Source organism: Sebastes fasciatus, chromosome 19 (genome assembly GCF_043250625.1).
Source record: "Sebastes fasciatus isolate fSebFas1 chromosome 19, fSebFas1.pri, whole genome shotgun sequence".
NCBI lineage: Eukaryota > Metazoa > Chordata > Actinopteri > Perciformes > Sebastidae > Sebastes > Sebastes fasciatus.
The window spans coordinates 4,075,028-4,093,602 of record NC_133813.1 but is presented as its reverse complement, the minus strand read 5'-3'; the positions used below and the strand labels follow the sequence as shown (position 1 = coordinate 4,093,602).

Below are 18,575 nucleotides of genomic sequence, written 5' to 3'. Positions count from 1 at the left end.
CCGCACCGTCGGGGAGGTGGAGTGTGAGCGCGTGCGATAGTACCCGAAAGATGGTGACCAGAGGTTAACGTCACGGTCCAGTAAAGTGGTATCGGTGCCGTTTTGCGAGTTCAAGTACGAGTACATGAGCACAGTATCGGACCTGATACTGGTATCGGTATCGGTGCATCCCTAGGGGCAACGATTCAATATATACTGCGATACTATAAGCAAGGCCATTTATTGCGATTGTTTTTTTGTTTTTTTGAATCTCTGTGAGCATCATTTTAGATGCTAGTGGTGAAAAAAAATCCACAATCCTGCCCAGTCAGAGGTGGGATGGACCCAACCTCAACCTATCAAGGCACACCTGAACTGCTAAGAGGCCTAGCTCAGGCCATGCAGGCCTCTGTTTGCTGGAGCATGCTGCTATCAGTGTTTAATAGTAGACAGTCTGACTGTAAGTGAATGCATTTTGTGTGCAAGATCTCATTATTTGCTATCAGTATTGATTCTATTGCTTATTGAGCTGTCATTTAGTGTTACTGCTTGTTATTTCAGATTTATTTAAGCACCTTTTTTTGCCAATACAGAAGCTTTTAAACTACATCCAGCTATTAAAAAATGACTTTCTTACAGTGAGTCTTACAGTTTTATCGACATGCATTGCAGCAGCTCAGGAATAACAGGTCAACAGTGAGTATTTATGATAAAGAGATTTGGCCAGTTTTGCTATTGTTTCAGAGTTGGAGTCAGATTTAGCCGGCATAGTGTGGACACAGTCTGAGTCTTGGATGTAAGTAGGGGGGTGTGTGAGAGCAGGAATGTCATCCAGGCTGTGAAGTGGAAAATAGTTTGAATGTTGGACTGGGACAACTGTTTACATGCGAAGAAGTTCCTGTAGGTGTGTGTTTACATGCATGTTATCTCACTGGAGCATTGTCTGAATATTTATCACTCACAATCATGTTTCCACGCTCTTTATTTGGTAGTTTTTGTAATGTTTTGCATATAAGACTGATCAGTTTCAGGGATGGTGGCACTTTGAGGACAAGTTAGTTCTGCATCACAAACTGTGGATTCGATTACTTGAGACTTATTCAGATGCTGCAGGATTTTGGGGGGATTCCAAACCAGATTCATGCGACGCCGTAGGGAGAATAACACCCAATATCAAATTGCATAAATAAAACTGGATACTCATTCAAAACGGTGGATTGGATTGGAGCTGGATTTTTGATACTGATAGCATTATTTGAGAGTCTACATAAACACATAACATATAGTATGTCCCAAGTGGGACATTTTACAGTTCAATATAGCCACGCTAGCAGAGCTGTGAGGCTGTACTTTGAGCTAAATGATCATATCAGCATGCTAACATGCTCACAATAACAATGCTGACATGCTGATGTTGTGCTGGTATGTTTATGTAACGGAGACACTGTTTCTAAATAACCACAAACATATATTTTGCCTTCTTTTAGTGCAGTTTCTTGGTGCTTATTGGCTGAGAATTTTGAAGTATTTTCAACAGTAAATGTTAGAAAAAACACTATGAAGGGGGATTTTATACTGTAACTATGTATAATAATATCCTCTACAGTGTGCTATTATTGGTAGTGTGAACATCAAATTTAAAGCTTGCAGCCAAGAAGCCTCCTCACATGACAAAGTGAACCCACGTCACAATATCAGTTGATCAGTGTGAGCTTAACGTGACTTCATAGTGTGGAAAGAAGCCTAACGGATAAGGAAGATAGTAGCAGTGTGCAGACTGAGGCTGACCTCAAGTCCATCTAGGTACTACAGAAGGCCACCTGCAGATAAGACGAGGCCTTGTTGCAAGGGCTATGATTCACGTAAACTCCAAGGCCTGCTGCTAACAGTGATGACTAATGTAATGCGATGAAAGCTGACTGCTTGGTATTTATCTGGCATTATACAAAATAAATCCAATAACATTTCATATACAGATGAAAGTGACCTAATGCATAGGATCAGAAGATTTAGCCCCGCACTGAAGGCCACAATAACGTCATACTGTATCATTACTGATTTCTAAACAGTCTGTCGAGTTTCAAAGTAAGAGCCACGCACAAGGTCAAGCCTTGATGAGAAATACACCCCTCTTTGTCACTTACTCAAAATGATTAGACATTGGCCTATGAGTGTAAACAACTCTTTCTGTTCTCCAGCCATAATGTAAACTCACTTGTCATCTTTATAATCCGCCGTCATCGTAAACAGTGAAAACACCTTCAAAAGAATACATTAAACACGCCGTAACTTTGTTACGTTTATTGCATCGTGAAGAATAAACTGGAGCAGGCCTCCACAATGAAAGCAGTGTTTAATCTGTATCCTATAATGTGTATACAGTATATGCAATGACATGATGTACCTGGGCCCCAGTAAGTACGTAATTCAGGGTTTATTTATACAGCACCTTTCAAAGCCAACGTTACAAAGTGCTTCACAAAAACAATAGAACGAGCTGAATGACGAAGGAAAGGTTTATAAAGTTAGCAATTAGTTGAAGATCTAAGTCAGAGGTTTTTCAAACTGTGAGAGTTGAAGTGGAGGTGCAGAGGGAGAGACGTGAGGCAAAGATACTGCTTGAGGTTCATGCTGGGTTTAGTTCTTGTAGTTTGGCTCTCTGATTTGGCCCGTTTAACAAAACACTTTTTTAGTTCCAGCAGTGGCTGTCACACACAGATCAGTCACATCTGAACACAGAGTTGATGCACATATTTTTAGATTCAGTGTGACCTACACTTCCTGAGGATATCATAAAGCAAATAAGTATCCTTCAATCTGTTTAGAAATCATAGAAAAAAAGATGCTCCTTATAACTAAGTTTTTTCCGGAGCTGATGATGGAAGTAGCTAACAAGTGAGCAGTTTTGCTTCTTTCTCATCTCTGTTGAGAGTTGCACATGCGCAGTAGCGATCGGGCAGGACGTGCAGATTGTTGTTGTTCCTGTGAGGCGTAAATGAGCTGATAAAGGATATGATCGTGATATCAGATCGGTGTATAGACTCAGGTATTCGCCGATACCTGATCCGGCATTTTAGGATGTATCGGAGGCATTTACGATGCTGGTATCGTATCCGAACAACTCTATATACAAGTTCAGAATTACTGATGAGAACAAAACTTATCTTTAAAACATGTCTTTGCAGTACTTCCTGTCATTCTTTATTCCAGCTTTCTACAGACACTGACTTTTTTTCTATACACTTTCTTTCCCCGCCTGCCTCTTGATTGTCTGAATCCTTATGAATGAAGGATACAAGCAAACTTCCAGCCATCCTCGTTCTTCTCCACCTCCATCCATCTTGCTTTAAACTCTGTTGTCTGTATACTCTTAAATCTCCCTTCACCTATTTCCCCTTCCTGTCTTCCCATGAGGATTTTGTCACCTACTCTAAGACGAGACGGTGTCCTATGACAACACTTCTTCCATCATAGTCTAACTCCACTGACTGATCTCTCTCCAAAATGTTCTCTTAGCAGTGATTACTGCATTGGCTGTCCCCATTTCCACCGCCTTCCTTCCTGCTCTGTTTCACATCTGGCTGCGTCGTCTTCAAGTAAAACACAATTACTCATTTTCTCATGGAGCCAACCCTCAACCCCCCTCTGACATCTTTGGAGTCTGTGCTTCTTGTTGTCACTGGAGCACTCAACAATGATTCAGTCCCCTCAGTCTTTTTATCTCACAAGTCTTCTGCCTTCAACGCTGAACCACCAGATGCTGCTTGTCTCTCTTTTATTGACTTGGTGGATCTCTGGTTCAGCACTCCCTTGGGTCATCTCTTACTGGATTGACCTCATTTCTTCTTCGCCCTGTTAGACCACAACGTGATCGCTGACAACATGAAAGTGATTCCAGCTCAAATTTCCAAGAATCTCTTTGCATTTGGAGACAAACGACTGTGATTTGAGGTCCACATGACTGTCAACACAGTCTGCTATCGATAACAAAGTACCTTAGATAGACAAAGTGTATATCCTTCAGCTTCTTCAGCACTTTAGATATAGATAATTTATTTATTTATATATCCCCGGGGTGGATATTTGCATATCCCAGCAGCAGTACACAAACTTAATACATGATGCAAAGAATAGTACAAAAACAAATGTCAAACACAAGTACTAAAGTAAAAGTAAACAAGCACGCCCTGTTAAGCATGTGCATGTATACAAGTATGCAAAATTCCATACAGGCTCTTCTATTCAGGGATATACTCTCTACATTTTGCAGAGCAACCCAATAGAGGCCCCCAAACTATAATATGCGCCCGTAGCTCTTCACCCAGCAGCACAAAATGTTTAAATAGACAGCAAGTCTTCCAATTTAATAACATATATTGCAGGTAGAGCCCTACAATTCTTTGAACTTTCACACCCAACAACACTCACTTTGCTTCTACTCTTAAAGTCTGAAAATGTGACTGTCAGCGTGGCAGTGTGTGTGTGTGTGTCTTTGCCTGCAAGTAAGTGTGTAAGGGCTGTAACTAACAATTATTTTCATTGTCGATTAATCTTTTGAGTATTTTCTCAATTAATCAATTAGTTGTTTGGGTTATAAAATGGTGAAAAATGTCGAACAGTGTTTCCCAAAGCCCAAGAAGACGTCCTCAAATGTCTTGTTTTGTCCACAACATCATAGAGTTTGTCATAGAGGAGTAAAGAAACCAGAAAATATTCACATTTAAGAAGCTGAAATCAGAGAATTTTAACATTAAGAAGAAAAAAAAAATACTCAAAACAATTAATCGATTATCAAAATAGTTAGTAATTGATTTAATAGTTTTACAGCTAATCGATTAATCGTTGCAGCTCTAGTGTCTGTTGGGGAGAAAGGAAGTATGGAGGAATATTATTCTGTGTTTACTGGGCTTTATTTACACTTCATTAGATATTCATTCCTTTTAAATGGTGTTTTTATGCCTAAGAAACTAAATCAGCATCATGGCCAAACCACTGGGGTCATATTAGGTTGCATGCCAGTTACCAGTATGTCATAGTGAGTGCATAGCAGTTTGTGTTGTGCATCATGTTCCCAACACTGATCCTTAAGCAACGTACTGTAGATGTATGTTACCCAAAATGAGGCTTTTTCTTCAAGTGTAGCACCCAAGAGCTTAGTGGCTGGTTGAGACTGGATGTGGGATGAAGTATGTCCACCTTGCAGCTTAATTATCACTGACAAATAATGCTGATGTGTGGTTGAGTCACCGACACGTGTTTACCTCACTGCTTTAGTCATACATCGGCTTCTCAGTGACTGAATAGAGTTTGTGCGTAGCATGCGTTATTATGGAGCTCTAGAATGAACTGACATCCGCGCTCTGTCTTTATCTCCTCTCTTTTGTTTGTGGATACCTCATCGATATTTGTCTTCAGCTGAAAAGACACCTTAATCCGGGACATTCCCCTGTGGTTTATGAGTGTGTGTTTACGAACATGGTAGCGGCAAAAAACACATATTCCAGCGATCTTTCAAGAGAAAAATTAGTCACCAACACAGAAAATATACCTGGTGGTTAATTCCTGGGCATGACACAGAGTAGTGGTGTCCACTGTGATACAGCATGATACACCGCTGATTCATTGTGTGTTTAAAATGTGTGGTGTAAGCTTGTGTGTGTGCACGCATATGCTCAAAGCATGTACCTGTAGCTGAGTTGCTTATTCACACCAGAATGACACATGGGGTTAAGAGGCCTGCTGAAGCCGCCCAGGGAGGCTGCGAAAACACACACACATACATATACAGCTCAGTGTGTGATGCTCCTGCAGTGGGATTATGCAAGTAAACCTGTGACTTCAATCTGCGGCTGGCTGCTAATACCTTCTAAAGAGGTTCGCAGTGGACAGCTCCATTCTGGGCGGCTAATACTGCATGTACATATCCACGTCTACAGCGCAGGAGAGGCGAAGTAGTAAAGAACCAGCTATTTGTTGTTTTAGGAGGCTGTTGAACTTGTTTTATTGCTGCATGGACTCCTAAAAGTCTAATAGAGAAGATTTAAGGTGGTGAAGTGCAACAGGGACAGACAGGTCGTGCAAGAATAATACAATATGCCAATATGCTTCTGGATGTGAATGGTAAAATGGTAAGAAAGTGTTCACAGCTTTTTCCTTTTTTTTGCTTTGTTTGTTTTATGTGTTTGGTTTGTGACAGTGATTCACATGTCGTCTCTTCTGTTCGCTGCAGGTTTCAGCTACTGAAGAATGTGTAGGACCTATGAGACTGACTCAAGAGCCCATTCAGGTAAGAGACTTCGTAACATCTGGAATAAGGTTACTTTTGTCATGTTTTGGGGGAACTGATGTTCAGATATATCCTCTTTTTGTGTTGTTAGATTATGTTTGATGACTGCAGTTGACCAAGTTGAGTTTCCTCGACACCTTTTCATGAAAGTACAGCTACAACTAGGGATGCACCGATACCAATAGTGGATCGGATATCAGGCTGATACCGATTCATTCACCGATTTGACCAATTTGTTGCTGCATTAAAAAGGTTTACACTTCATTTTGAAAATTAGTTACCAAGTTTTTGGCATAAGATTTATTATTTTAATAATAAAAAACAATTAAATAATTTATATCTATGTATTTATTCGTCACATTTTGTTTTACTAAGTTAAAGAGTATTATTTAAGTCGAGCCTTACACGTAAAAATAATTATCCCAGTCTCTTCCACACAGTGAGACATACAGCTTATTAATTAAACACTGGTATCGGATCGGTACTCGGTACTCGGTATCGGTCGATACCCAAAGCCCAGGTATCGCTATCAGGACTGAAAAAGTTGGATCGGTGCATCCCTACCTGCAACTAACGATTATTTTCATTATTGATTAATCTGCAGATTTTTTGTATGATAAACCAATTAATCTATTCGTATATGAAATGCCAAAAATATTGTCAAATGCCCATCACAACTTTGCCGAGCCGAAGGGGACGTCTTCAGAAGTAAAAAAAACAACACAAATATTAACTTTACAATGATATGTGACAAAGAAAAGACACATATCATCTCATCTCAGAGGCTGGTATCGCATCATATTTGACATTTTTGTCGCTATTGTTGCTTGAAAAAATTATTAATTTATTATCAAAATAGTCACCGATTATTATTCTATCGATCAATTAATCAACTCCTTGTTTCAGCTCTACATGAATAATACAAATTTAGTTTATTTCTCTAATTTTGTATGCTTTGTGTTCTTCAGTTCAATAGAAGTGTGGCACTTAATACACAGCTATAGTAATAATACAATCTCCAGCATTTTAATAAAAATATGATTTGAAAATGTTATCAATGCAACTTTCAAATCTCCAGTTGTTTATACTTATTTACATACACTTTGCCATTTAAACTAGGGAGTGATCACCAATAAGACTGTTTGTACTGTGTGTGTGATGTATGGGTCACATTGGGAAATATGAGATTAATTCCCTGGTGGTAACGGAGCTTGAATTCGGCCTGTCACAATAATTACTATATCGACTTTTCATACGATATATGGACATCTATGGACATCTATTTTGCTGTCCTTGATTTTGCCAGTTGTGTTTAAACAGCAGGGTTTTCCCTACCACTATAAGACTTGGGCATTGCGCAAACGTTGCACATTTTTATGTATTGCTTTTGTTGTGTGGTTTTATGTTTTGTTTATTTAAGATATTTTAATATTTCAATTCCAATGTCTTAATATTCTTAAGAATTAAAAGTTCAATTGAAAGGCTGAACTTTCATATTATGTTATTATATTATCAATATATCAGTGGCATAAAATGGTCTTAAAATGACAATAATATAATTTCTGGGACAATATATCGTCCAACAAAATTAGTAATCGTGACCGTTTAACTTGAAGTATATTGTAAAATGGTTTTGCTTACCTAAATATGTTCCACCTCCTATCTTTTATTGCAGGATGATGTTTACTAGGGCTGTCAAAGTATGCAAATTATTTTTCTTGTATCATATGAAACTATAAAACCTAATGAATTCATTGGTACCAACCATGTCATACTAGCTTGTCGTGAAGGAGGTTAAATAACGTTTCAAACTTGCGCTAAATTTTGGCGAGGAAAAACTGGAATGTCCATTTTCAAAGGGGTCCCTTGACCTCTGACCTCCAGATATGTGAATGAAAATGGGTTCTCTGGGTACCCACAAGTCTCCCCTTTACAGACATGCCCACTTTATGATAATCACATGCAGTTTGGGGCAAGTCATAGTCAAGTCAGCACACTGACAGCTGTTGTTGCCTGTTGGGCTGCAGTTTGCCACGTTATGATTTGAGCATATTGTTTTATGCTAAATGCAGTACCTGTGAGGGTTTCTGGACAATATCTGTCATTGTTTTGTGTTGTTAATTGATTTCAAATAATAAATATATACATGCATTTGCATAAAGCAGCAGATTTTCCCACTCCCATGTTGATTAGAATATGAAATACTTGACAAATCTCAATTTAAGGTACATTTTGAACAGATTGAAAATGTGATTAATTTGCAATTAATCGCGATTAACTATGGACAATCCTAATGATATAGGTTTTACTTGCTGATACAGAACATTAAGAGTTCCCTTCATAATGTGTTTCCAATGTAAGTGATGGGGGACAAAATCAAAAATTCTGCAATAAATGTATTCAAGAGTTTATCTGAAGCTAAATGAGGCTTCAAGAAGATATCTTCCAGTGAAGGTATCCTTTAAAGAATATCCCCCCTAGTTTGTTTTGTGTTGAATTAAAATTGTAGAAATACAAATTATGGATGGATATAGATCTTACGCTTCTTCTAGTAAAACTGGAATCTGTCCTAAAAACCATATTACACTGTATGACCTATTTGCTGAGCTGAGCATACGTTAATTAACTGTACATTCATGGCTTTGAGAGGATATTGTTTTCCTGCAGACACTTTGTCTGGTGTCAGGTAGGCTGAGTCAGGGATTGTCTGTGCTCATCCTCAGGTTAGGGATTAGGCCATGTGCTCGTCAGATTTATCCTTATACAACGAAGAAACTAAGAGTTCCTGGAGGTTACCAGCTGGTTGAGAAGCAGCATTCCTCTGTTCTGCCTGGCCCTGCTTCAGGAATCAGCTGCTTTTATTAGGTGCTTTGATTTAATTTGCTTCGGGTTTGAGCTGTGCCGGTTTGACCGATCTCCAAGGGTTTCTGAGTTTAGCTCAGTTCCTACTCCAGTGCAGTGATGTGAGAGGCCTGGCATGCCACTCATGTGCATGCTGAGCTACAGTATCCTGCTCTATCCCTTCGCCCTTCTCCTCCTCCTTATTCAGCCTGCCAAATAACATCGCACCAGGAATCTGTGGCAGCGTGCAGGCAGGTGGAGGGACCAGAGGCTTTATTAAAAAGCCTTCTAAGACCTCGCCTCATGCCCCATAAAACCCTTAAACTGCTCTCCCCAAAGTTGCACCTCCAGCCTTCTGCTGGATCCGTGACCTAACCCGCCCCTCTCCTGCTTCGCTCCTTCCACTGGAACGGAGAGATGAAACGAGAGAGATAAAATGGTCTGCAGAAGAGAGTTATATATAGTGAGTTTTCCTTGACATTTACTGTTGCTGCCTCACAGCCCTGGAGAGTTTCAAACTCTCCAGATACCTCCTCCTCCGGCTTATCTAATGATTCATGTGTTTAACTCATTACACAGATAAGTGAAGCTAAAGTAACACACATGTTGTATGTTGTTTGATTTCACATATGTGTATATGTATGTACTTTAACCTTTTAGTACCCACTGTTTTTCCTGCAAAGTTACATGAATATGAACATGTAATTAGAGCTAAATCTATTAGTCGATTAGTAGAGCAACTGAAAATGAATTGGCAAATATGCTAAAAATGTACTGGTTCCAGTTTCTCACATGTGCAGATGCGCTGGTTTTCTGAGTCTTCTATGGTTCAAACAAAATAAATATCTGTTGATTTAACACGACAAACAATTTGAATATGTCAACTTGGACTTGGACTAACAATTAATTTATAAAATAATCAGCAGATTATCCAGATACAATGCACGGCAGAGTTAACAACTAAAACCTTTGAAACATTCTGGCAGTACGACAACGTAATAAATCCATGAACACTTAATGTCCAAAATCATTGCAAGCATCTAACGATCCAAAGGAGAGGAGGAGCGTGCAGGAGGGTTAACGGCCTGATTTATATCTAAAGTGCTTTTATAGCCTGTACAGTATGATACTGTATGTGTGCTGCAAAACTAATGTGGGCTTTTATAAAATATTTTAGCTTGAAAGTTCATTCTTGACGTTGACAAAATAATCTTAAAGGGACTATTTGTAAGATTCAGAAATGCTGCTTAACAGCGACACCTGTGGCCTTGAAATCAACAAAAGTCAGCGTCGAGTATCGCTCAACACAGTGAGGCGACACACGTCAGCTAAAACCACAATATCACTCTATATGTCAGCTGCTTGGCAGTAATGTTAGCTGACCGGACGAAGGTCTCTCCATGAATCACTGCTGATCCTAGTGTTGGCTTTTCCTGCTCAGCGCAGGCTTCAGCAGCGGGGCTACTCAGCGAGTTACGTTATCGCCTCCCGACCGCAGCCGGCAGCCGAAGACACCGGCACCCGGTCGGTAACGAGACGACAACGTAACTCGTTGAGGAGCCCCGTCACTTCACAAGACACGGGAAACCTCTGTTGGTCTGGAGGAGCTGCAGCAGTTATTTCTGCACAAACGTCCACTAGATATTCTCAGAGCTAAACTAACTCTTCTGCAGTGTGGAGTGAGCGCGCGTTCACGTCTAGAGGTGGAGCGAGACAGCGAGGACGAGCGCGCTGTCTGAGTGAAGGAGAGCAGGCAGCGGAGACGAGGCTCCGACCACACGCGAGCGCGCATATGCGAACGCGCATGTGTGCCGACCCGCTACATTTATACGCTTAAAAAGTTACAAACAGTCCCTTTAACTCAGGGTCCATTTTACTAGTTTTTACTGAAGTTTTGATTAATCTGGTTTCTATAAAATGCCACAAATAGTAAAAAAATACCCATCAAAATTTCAAAAATCAACGGCCCTCCTTCATATACTCTCTGATACGCTCCCACACAGATAAAGCCCTCAAAGCTAGTGAGCTCACTGACACCCCTCTGTCTTTGGGAATCTCCCGACGTCAGATGGCATCTGGCCTGGGTGTGCAAACATGGCGGATTAACCTCTGAACTCTGAAAATGTGAGTCAGCTCGTAGCAGCAGCAGTCAGAGATACAGTATGTCTCTGTGCCAACTAACTGTACGGTGTTTTCATACAAAGCATGAAGCCAATAAGAGACAGTGTTGTTTGTGTAGCTAAATACATGTATGCTAAAGCTTGTTATGGGCTGCATCATTGTGCACACAGGAACCTGTTCCTGTTTAAATCTGCACACATTTTGATGCTAAGCTTCCAGTTTCTTTTACCAATGACTGGTGATTTCTTCTATTCTTATTCAGCTGTTGCTCAGAGGGATATTTGTCTCTTTCTGCCCTTTCAGTTGTCAGTCTGGTTGAACCATTGGACAGCTTTTACTGGACCCAATCAAGCTTTTGTGGCAGGAGATTACTAACTTTTGAAAAATGATCTGTTAAAGACGCTGTCACCAGGTAATGGTGTAAACATATATTCATTTGTGTACCATTAACAGTGAGTTACATTCAAGGAAGTGTGTGTCTAAGACAGATGATGATGATGGCGGTGTGATGGAGTGCAGACACGTGTTTAGATGTGTGTACATCAGTTGGGGTGTATTAAGACCGACGGCGCCTCCTACCAGGCTCATCGCTGGTGACATATTTGGGTGGCAGGTCAGAGATCTGTGCAGCCGGCGTCGTCCCAGGGTCGACTGGGTGCTGTGTGTGTGGAATTTCACATGTTAGCACCATGGTTACACAAAGCAGTGCCATGGTTACACAAGCCAGCACGGGATCAAAGACTGTGGACTTTCACAAGCACTCACCAATACCAGCTCATCTTCTCCCTCTGTCCTCTTCTTCTTTTACATCTTCTGCTATTCTCACCTGTCCTTCTGTGTCCCAGTCTTATTTTAAAACTATACAGGAAGTATTCTCTCTCTTTTCTCTCTCTCTCTCTCTGTCTGCTGCACCTCCATGCTCTCCCTCCGTCACCCTATCCTTTGTTGTCCTTAGAGGGAGTCAGGAGGTGATGCTGCTGCGAGGCAGAGTTGAGTACTGTTGGCTCTGGCTGCAGTCCAGCTGCATGTGTGTCTCTACTGTATGTGTCTCTTGCAGTGTTGTATTTCCTCACCACTGTACCAAAGGTGACGGGTGTGTTAGTGGTCAAAACACAGTGTGGGATCAAAAACATGAGTCTGCAGGCTTCATGTCTGCTGGTGTGAAACACAGCTTCATGTGCTGCTCAGTTTATATGGATGGAATAATTCTACTGTGATTTTTAAAGGGATAGTTCAGGTGTTTTTTAAAGTGGGGTTGTTTGAGGTACTTCTCCATAGTCAGTGTATTACCTACAGTAGATGGAGTTTGGAGAAACAGACCGGAGTACCAGCACGGGAGCAAAGCAATGTACTGCTGTGGACGGGTGCAGCAGCTAAACAGATTTTAGACAGCTAAAATATTGATGTCAGTTTAAGTGTATGCTATATTTTGAGTATTTTTGCTGGTTTAGCCGTGAGATAGTCCTTTCTGACGGGGAACTGAAGCTATGTATGCTCTCGCCAAAGCCACCAGACTCCATTGAAAATGCCTCGATCGGTTAGTTTGTGCTATAGAGTGCTGCAGGGATGATGTATTTTTGTAGGCCAACCCGGGAGTTGGTATCGCACGGGTTCCCTCAACAAAAAGCCAATGGGATTTTTCCATTGGGTCTTGGATTATTGCAGAAAATAAACTCTATAAACAAATAAAATAAACAAACAGACATTTAGGATACTTGCGGTTTTGTTCAGCAAGATAATCTCCACAAATGAGCACCACTTTTAGGATTTCCGAAGTGTGAATGCAATCGGCAGACGTAAAAAGCTAAACAGGAACGTGGCATGAACATGAGTATACACAACAAGGCTGTAAAGGGAGGACGAGTCGGTGATGACGTTTAGTAGTCTCATTTAGCCACTTGTTAACAACCGCCTTTTTTAAGACATATAAATGCTTCAAAATTCCCAAGTGGGATATTTACTGACTCATTTTATATCATAAAACAAAACTTTAAAATCTCTTCAGCTTGTGTTAACCACAGACCTTATTTCAGGCATCTAACTAAAAACTAATTGACTTCCAGACGAGGGAACCGGAAGTACTAAAATGCTAACTCAGTTCTGAGTTTTGGGGCTCATTCCTGCACCTCTCTATATCCCAGCATGCAATGAGCAAAAGGCATAGAGGCACCCTGCACAGGAGGAAACAAGCGGTTCATAGACTTGAAATCCCTCAAGCTGTGCATTTCATGTGACTGTGGGAGGAAACCCTCATATTAATCAGAGTAAAGATTCAAACTGTAACAGGATTATTATGTCACTGTATGTATTTTATTTATTGTTTTGTCCTTTTGCAGTAAATGTATTTATTCATATGTCTAGTGGGTGACGGAGAGGGGGAATGGGTTGGAGAAAAAGCACATGTTTTTGTACTATAATGTTGCTATCACTGAATATAAAAAAAAAAAAATACTTGTCAAAAAAAGAAGAAAGGCTGTCAGTAAGTGGCTTACTTTGTAACATGCCCTTCATATCAATAATAAATTCAGAGTTGTTTGTATTCACAACCATAGATTTGAGCATTTTGATACTAATAAGCTCTTAATAATATTCAACATAAGCTTGTGGTTTTCATTTATCCATCTAATCCACACTATAAAAAGTGCCCATATTTTCCATCATTGTGGTTGTTTTCCAAATGTACACTCTGTCATACAAATATTCCAGATACAACACCCCCACAGAGTATAACTCAAACTTTGAAATATGGAGTCTTCCTAATGATCAAACATAGCCAAGGGAGGTGGATGTTAAAGGGTTAAATATCTCTGAGAGCTGATCTTAAAGAGGTTTGGCAGTTCGACCAGTTACTGTAATATTCAGACCCATAAATGTCAGTAACCCGGGTAGTACTGGAGCCTTGGTGTCAGAAGTGTATATTACAGCTGAAGTCTGGTTGTTGGATGTGTGCTGCTCTGGAGAATGTCCTGTCTGAGTAGTAAATGTAGTGAGGACCTACTAACATAGATATCCTATAATTATCACCGTAGTAGCAGCGCTATCTCACCCAGGCGTCCATTCCTTCCTTGTCTCCTCAGGTCCTGCTGGTGTTCGCCAAGGAGGACAGCCAAAGCGATGCCTTCTGGTGGGCCTGCGACCGCGCCGGGTTCAGGTGTAACATCGCACGGACGCCCGAGTCTGCCGTCGAGTGTTTCCTGGACAAGCACCACGAGATTATAGTCATTGATGGACGCCACTCGCGCTACTTTGAGCCCGAAGCTGTATGCCGGTGAGCCTTACCTGGGTCTGCTCTCGCTGCTTCTGTGTGGTTGTTTCTTCAACATACCTCACACCACAGGAATATCTGGGAAGAGAATCTTTAGAAACATCAAAACATTTGTCAGGAGGGGGGAATCAGACCCAAAATCGGCTTGATTGTCGTGTAGTGTGTCCCCGGCGTTAAAGAAATAGTTGGACATTTTGGTGTTTATTGAAGTTAAATGAGATGATTGATGCCACACTCATGTCTGTACGGTAAACATGAAGCTACAGCTTGAAACAAAGACTGGAAACGGGGGAGACCGCTACCCTGGGTTTGTCCAAAGGTAACATAATCCACCTTCCAGCTCCTCTAAAGTTGCCGCCAAAGTTCACTAATTAATAGGAGAGTGAGTGGTATCTATTTTTCATCAAACTATCGGCAAGAAAGTGAATAAATGTATTTCCCAAAATGTCCAACTATTCCTTTAAACATGGAAGAAACATGCCATGGCTCCTTGCTGAAACACGTTTGTTTCTTGCTCACAATAAACAAAAAGTCTGAGTGCCGGTGCTTTGGTTCTTCTGTCCTTGCCACTACCGTTCACCCGATACTGTACAAGATTTGGCGCCGTGCTCGCTGCCACTTTCCACTCTTCCTTTTAAGCATCACATTGCACTGCGATTCCTCGTAGAGTTTAAACCGGCACAGTAATCCGGCTTCTCTTCTGTTGATGTTTTCAGACCAACACTCATGTTTGACGTTAAACAAAGCGTTTGAAAGGGTCAGAGAGTTTTTATAACAAAGACCATGTAATCCTTCACAAAACAATCAATACTTCAATTATAAGGTTTTTACCTTAATAAAACAAGAATGTTCAGTCTGTCTTAAAGCAGCTAAATTGTAAATAGCTTTGGGACACTGTAGTGGAGGGTTTGTTGGCTCCATCTGGTGTTCACTGGAGGCACCACAGGCCTCCACAACCTGAATCTGCACTCCGAGTTACTTGCAGGCCCGGAGCCGGTGCTCTAACTGTTGCTCAATTCAGTGTTTTGCTCTAGAAAAGAAGAAGCCTTGGACGCTGGATGTCACAATTCATAAGTGACTATTGAAGTAGAGTAGCACTTGAGTGAGTCTGAACTACAAATTGTGAGTTTGTTTGTTGACATGAAAGCTGGATGTCGGCCCAGGGGAACTGAGGCACATGCAGAAGCCTTTTCTTTCTTTCTTTCTTGTCCATTTTTCCACTGAAAAAAAAAGCTCCTGGCCACTTTTCAGAAACCTCTTTTGATTGCAGAATAACCTCATTCCTTCCTTGTTGTTGCCAGGTGTTAGCTGAGTTCATACTGGTCTGCGTTTGTCCCCTGTTACTTTCTGGTGTGCATCGGCATTTCAAGATTTATGTAGGAATATAAGTCATATATGAGTCCCTGAAGAATATTTCAAACACGTATTTGACATTTAAATTTTAACCAACCTCTGATTATTGCAAATAACTACTAAAAGCTGGATGTTCTTCTGCGTTTTGACATCTATGAACAAAGGACTTGTGTTTAGAGCATTTGAACGGGGGTTCCCATGGTACAAAGTGTTTAATGCATGTCCCATGGTATGGAATACCCTCTAGGCATCATTACAAGGTCTGTAAAGACCCTTTATTTATGTTTAAACATCCTTGCCTTTCAGTTTTAGTATTCAGCTGGTGATATTCCTCATTATTGTGTTTGTTTCTGTCACGATTTCTGCAGACTTTGGGGCTGTATTTATTGTTAGATACAGAACTAGACCATCCAAAGTTCTTCTTGGATACACTAAAAGCGACCGCCATATATTTTGTAGAGCGATTTATTATAAGTGCTTCATTATTTCCGCAAGTAAAGGAACAGACCCATTCGTCTCTCCTGTCTCCTGATTACCACAGTTTGGCAGCTGCTCCCTGTTTGTCCGTTGCTCCTTCACTCCTTTTCCTCGTCACTATTTTTTCTCCCATCCTTATCCCCCATGAGGATCTCTGCCATCATCTGCTCCCTCTGTTCCTCCTCTCATCCTCAATCACAGTCTTCTCTCGTCCTCCTCCACCCCCGGGACACTTTCCCGTGCGTCCTGCCAGCAGTGCGGCTTTGTGGCCGAACCTCTGAAGCACACGTTGTGTTTGGTGTTTCTGTGTAAAGCACCAAAATGTTCTGTTCCTTCTTTTGTGGCAGTGACATCACCCTCCAATCTGCCCACGTGTTTACCCTGTACCTGAGTCCAAGCCACTTCTCATGAGCTCCAAGGTGTGGATGAAATGAACTTCTGTTGAAACTCCTGCTGACTTTTAATCCTCATTTGTTTTGTTTTATTTCCAGGTTGATCCGCGCTACGAAGCCCTCTGAAAACACAGTTATTCTGTCTGTTGTCCCACAAAAGTAAGTATAATTTGACCTTCTGTAGACTTTAATATCCTCTGTGTCGTAGGTGTTTTGTGCAGTTATGCCTTAAAGTCCCTGAAAGTTTGACAGGTATCATTTATTAAAAGTTTAACACTCAAAAGCTACAGTAAAATCTTAATTTGACTCAATGAGTTAATGCAAACTCCAAACCTCCTCCTGTTTTTCTTGAGGTCTTGAATCCTAACTCTGTCAGTGCAGCAAGAGTCATGTCAGGCGTTCCACTTAACCATTTTCTTTGATCGATGTTAAGTTAATCATGAATGAAACACAACACTTCCTCCTTGGTGGATATGTTGTGTAATGATACGTGTCCCCAGGGGTGTTTTTTTTATCGTGAGGGATCGCCTCACTTCCCAGCATTGGGCGCTTGATGAGCTGCACTAGACACCTGATTGGACGAACGCTTTACCTCGTGGTTTTCTGCTCCCAGCTTCCAAACCGGAACCAGCATAGCGGCTCGTTTGGAAACTTTCTTCTCTTATGTTATGAAAATAGTTCACCGAAATCTGTTTCTGAAAACATTTTATGCGAGATAAGCCATGTCGTTGCTAAATCTGTCTTTATTTTAGATCGTTTGAAAGTTTCTAGGGAGCTTCCAGAGGCGGTGAGTCGCGCCGGACGCCCCTGATTTGCATAAAGTAGCCTAGACCTCAACTTTATGCAAATGAGGAGCGGCCAACGTGACGCCCCGTCTCTGGAATGGCGCCACCACACTACCAGAATGCATTGCACGTCTGCTTACATAGACAAATAATGGACAGCCTCCGTCTTTTGCATGCTTCCCATTCATGAAGCAGGTGGGTTTTAAGAGGATAAGTGTTGTATCGGTATGCCGGGTGCCGTAAAACAAGCGTCTTTAACTGTCTCGGAGCTCGATCAAATGAATGATTCATAAGTTATATGTTATTCGATAGCCTAACTTATCTACATACAATATTCCTACTGCTTTAAATAAACAATTTGATAGTATGTTCCATCTTTGCTGAGCAGGTGTTCTGTGAAGGGAATTAAAGTCCTCTCCCATATAGAAAACCTTTCCTAAATATAGGCCGGGTGAGTTCAGTGATTGAAGCAAATAAAAGCCGGGCTATTAATTGAAGTTTTACGGTAAATGTAAACCACTACAAGTATGTTTCTGAAAATGATTGTGGTTGCAGATGGTTATGACTCTTTTCTGTCGTTGTATAGACCGGCTGACCAGGAGGAGCCATCTGTTCTTCCTCTCCTCTGTGCTGGATTTAGCAGAGTATGTCCAACAACTTGCCTCCGCTTGTGACTGTGTGTTTATAGCAGAGTGAATGTGTTATCCTGGTTTATGATAGATGCTTTTTATTAAGCCTCTAAGAATCTTCACACACTAAAATAGCAGCATGTGGCCGGTTTTTGAAGAAGGCACTTATTGTCAGCGTTGTTTGATGGTGTGAAAATGACGTAGGAGGTAGAAAAACAAGTCGCTACTGAGTAAATCCTGACTCATTCAATTTTCCACTCCCCTCTCTTTCTTTCTCCTTCTAACACCACTTAACCTTGTTTGGCCTCCAGAGGTTTGTGGAGAACAGCAGTGTGTCGGCCTGCTATAATGAGCTCATACAGATTGAGCATGGAGAGGTGCGCTGCCAGTTCAAACTCAGGTACAGCAGAGGAAAAACACCTTAACCACACACATACTATGTAGTCA

The 18,575-nt window shown here is 41.1% G+C and overlaps 1 protein-coding gene across 4 annotated transcripts in view; it reads left to right on the top strand.

Moving 5' to 3' along the window:
• Positions 1-18,575, top strand: part of pde8b (phosphodiesterase 8B) — a 48,591-nt gene that overhangs the window by 10,340 nt on the left and 19,676 nt on the right. For 2 of the 4 annotated variants that reach the window (XM_074617161.1, XM_074617160.1), the window contains exons 2-6: positions 6,209-6,265; positions 14,305-14,495; positions 16,814-16,873; positions 18,086-18,143; positions 18,440-18,528. In XM_074617161.1, the coding sequence (XP_074473262.1) occupies positions 6,209-6,265; positions 14,305-14,495; positions 16,814-16,873; positions 18,086-18,143; positions 18,440-18,528 (455 nt within the window). Of the gene's footprint in view, positions 1-5,759; positions 6,108-6,208; positions 6,266-14,304; positions 14,496-16,061; positions 16,106-16,813; positions 16,874-18,085; positions 18,144-18,439; positions 18,529-18,575 lie in introns of those variants that run through there. The other 2 variants (XM_074617162.1, XM_074617163.1) reach the window with 2 other exon arrangements.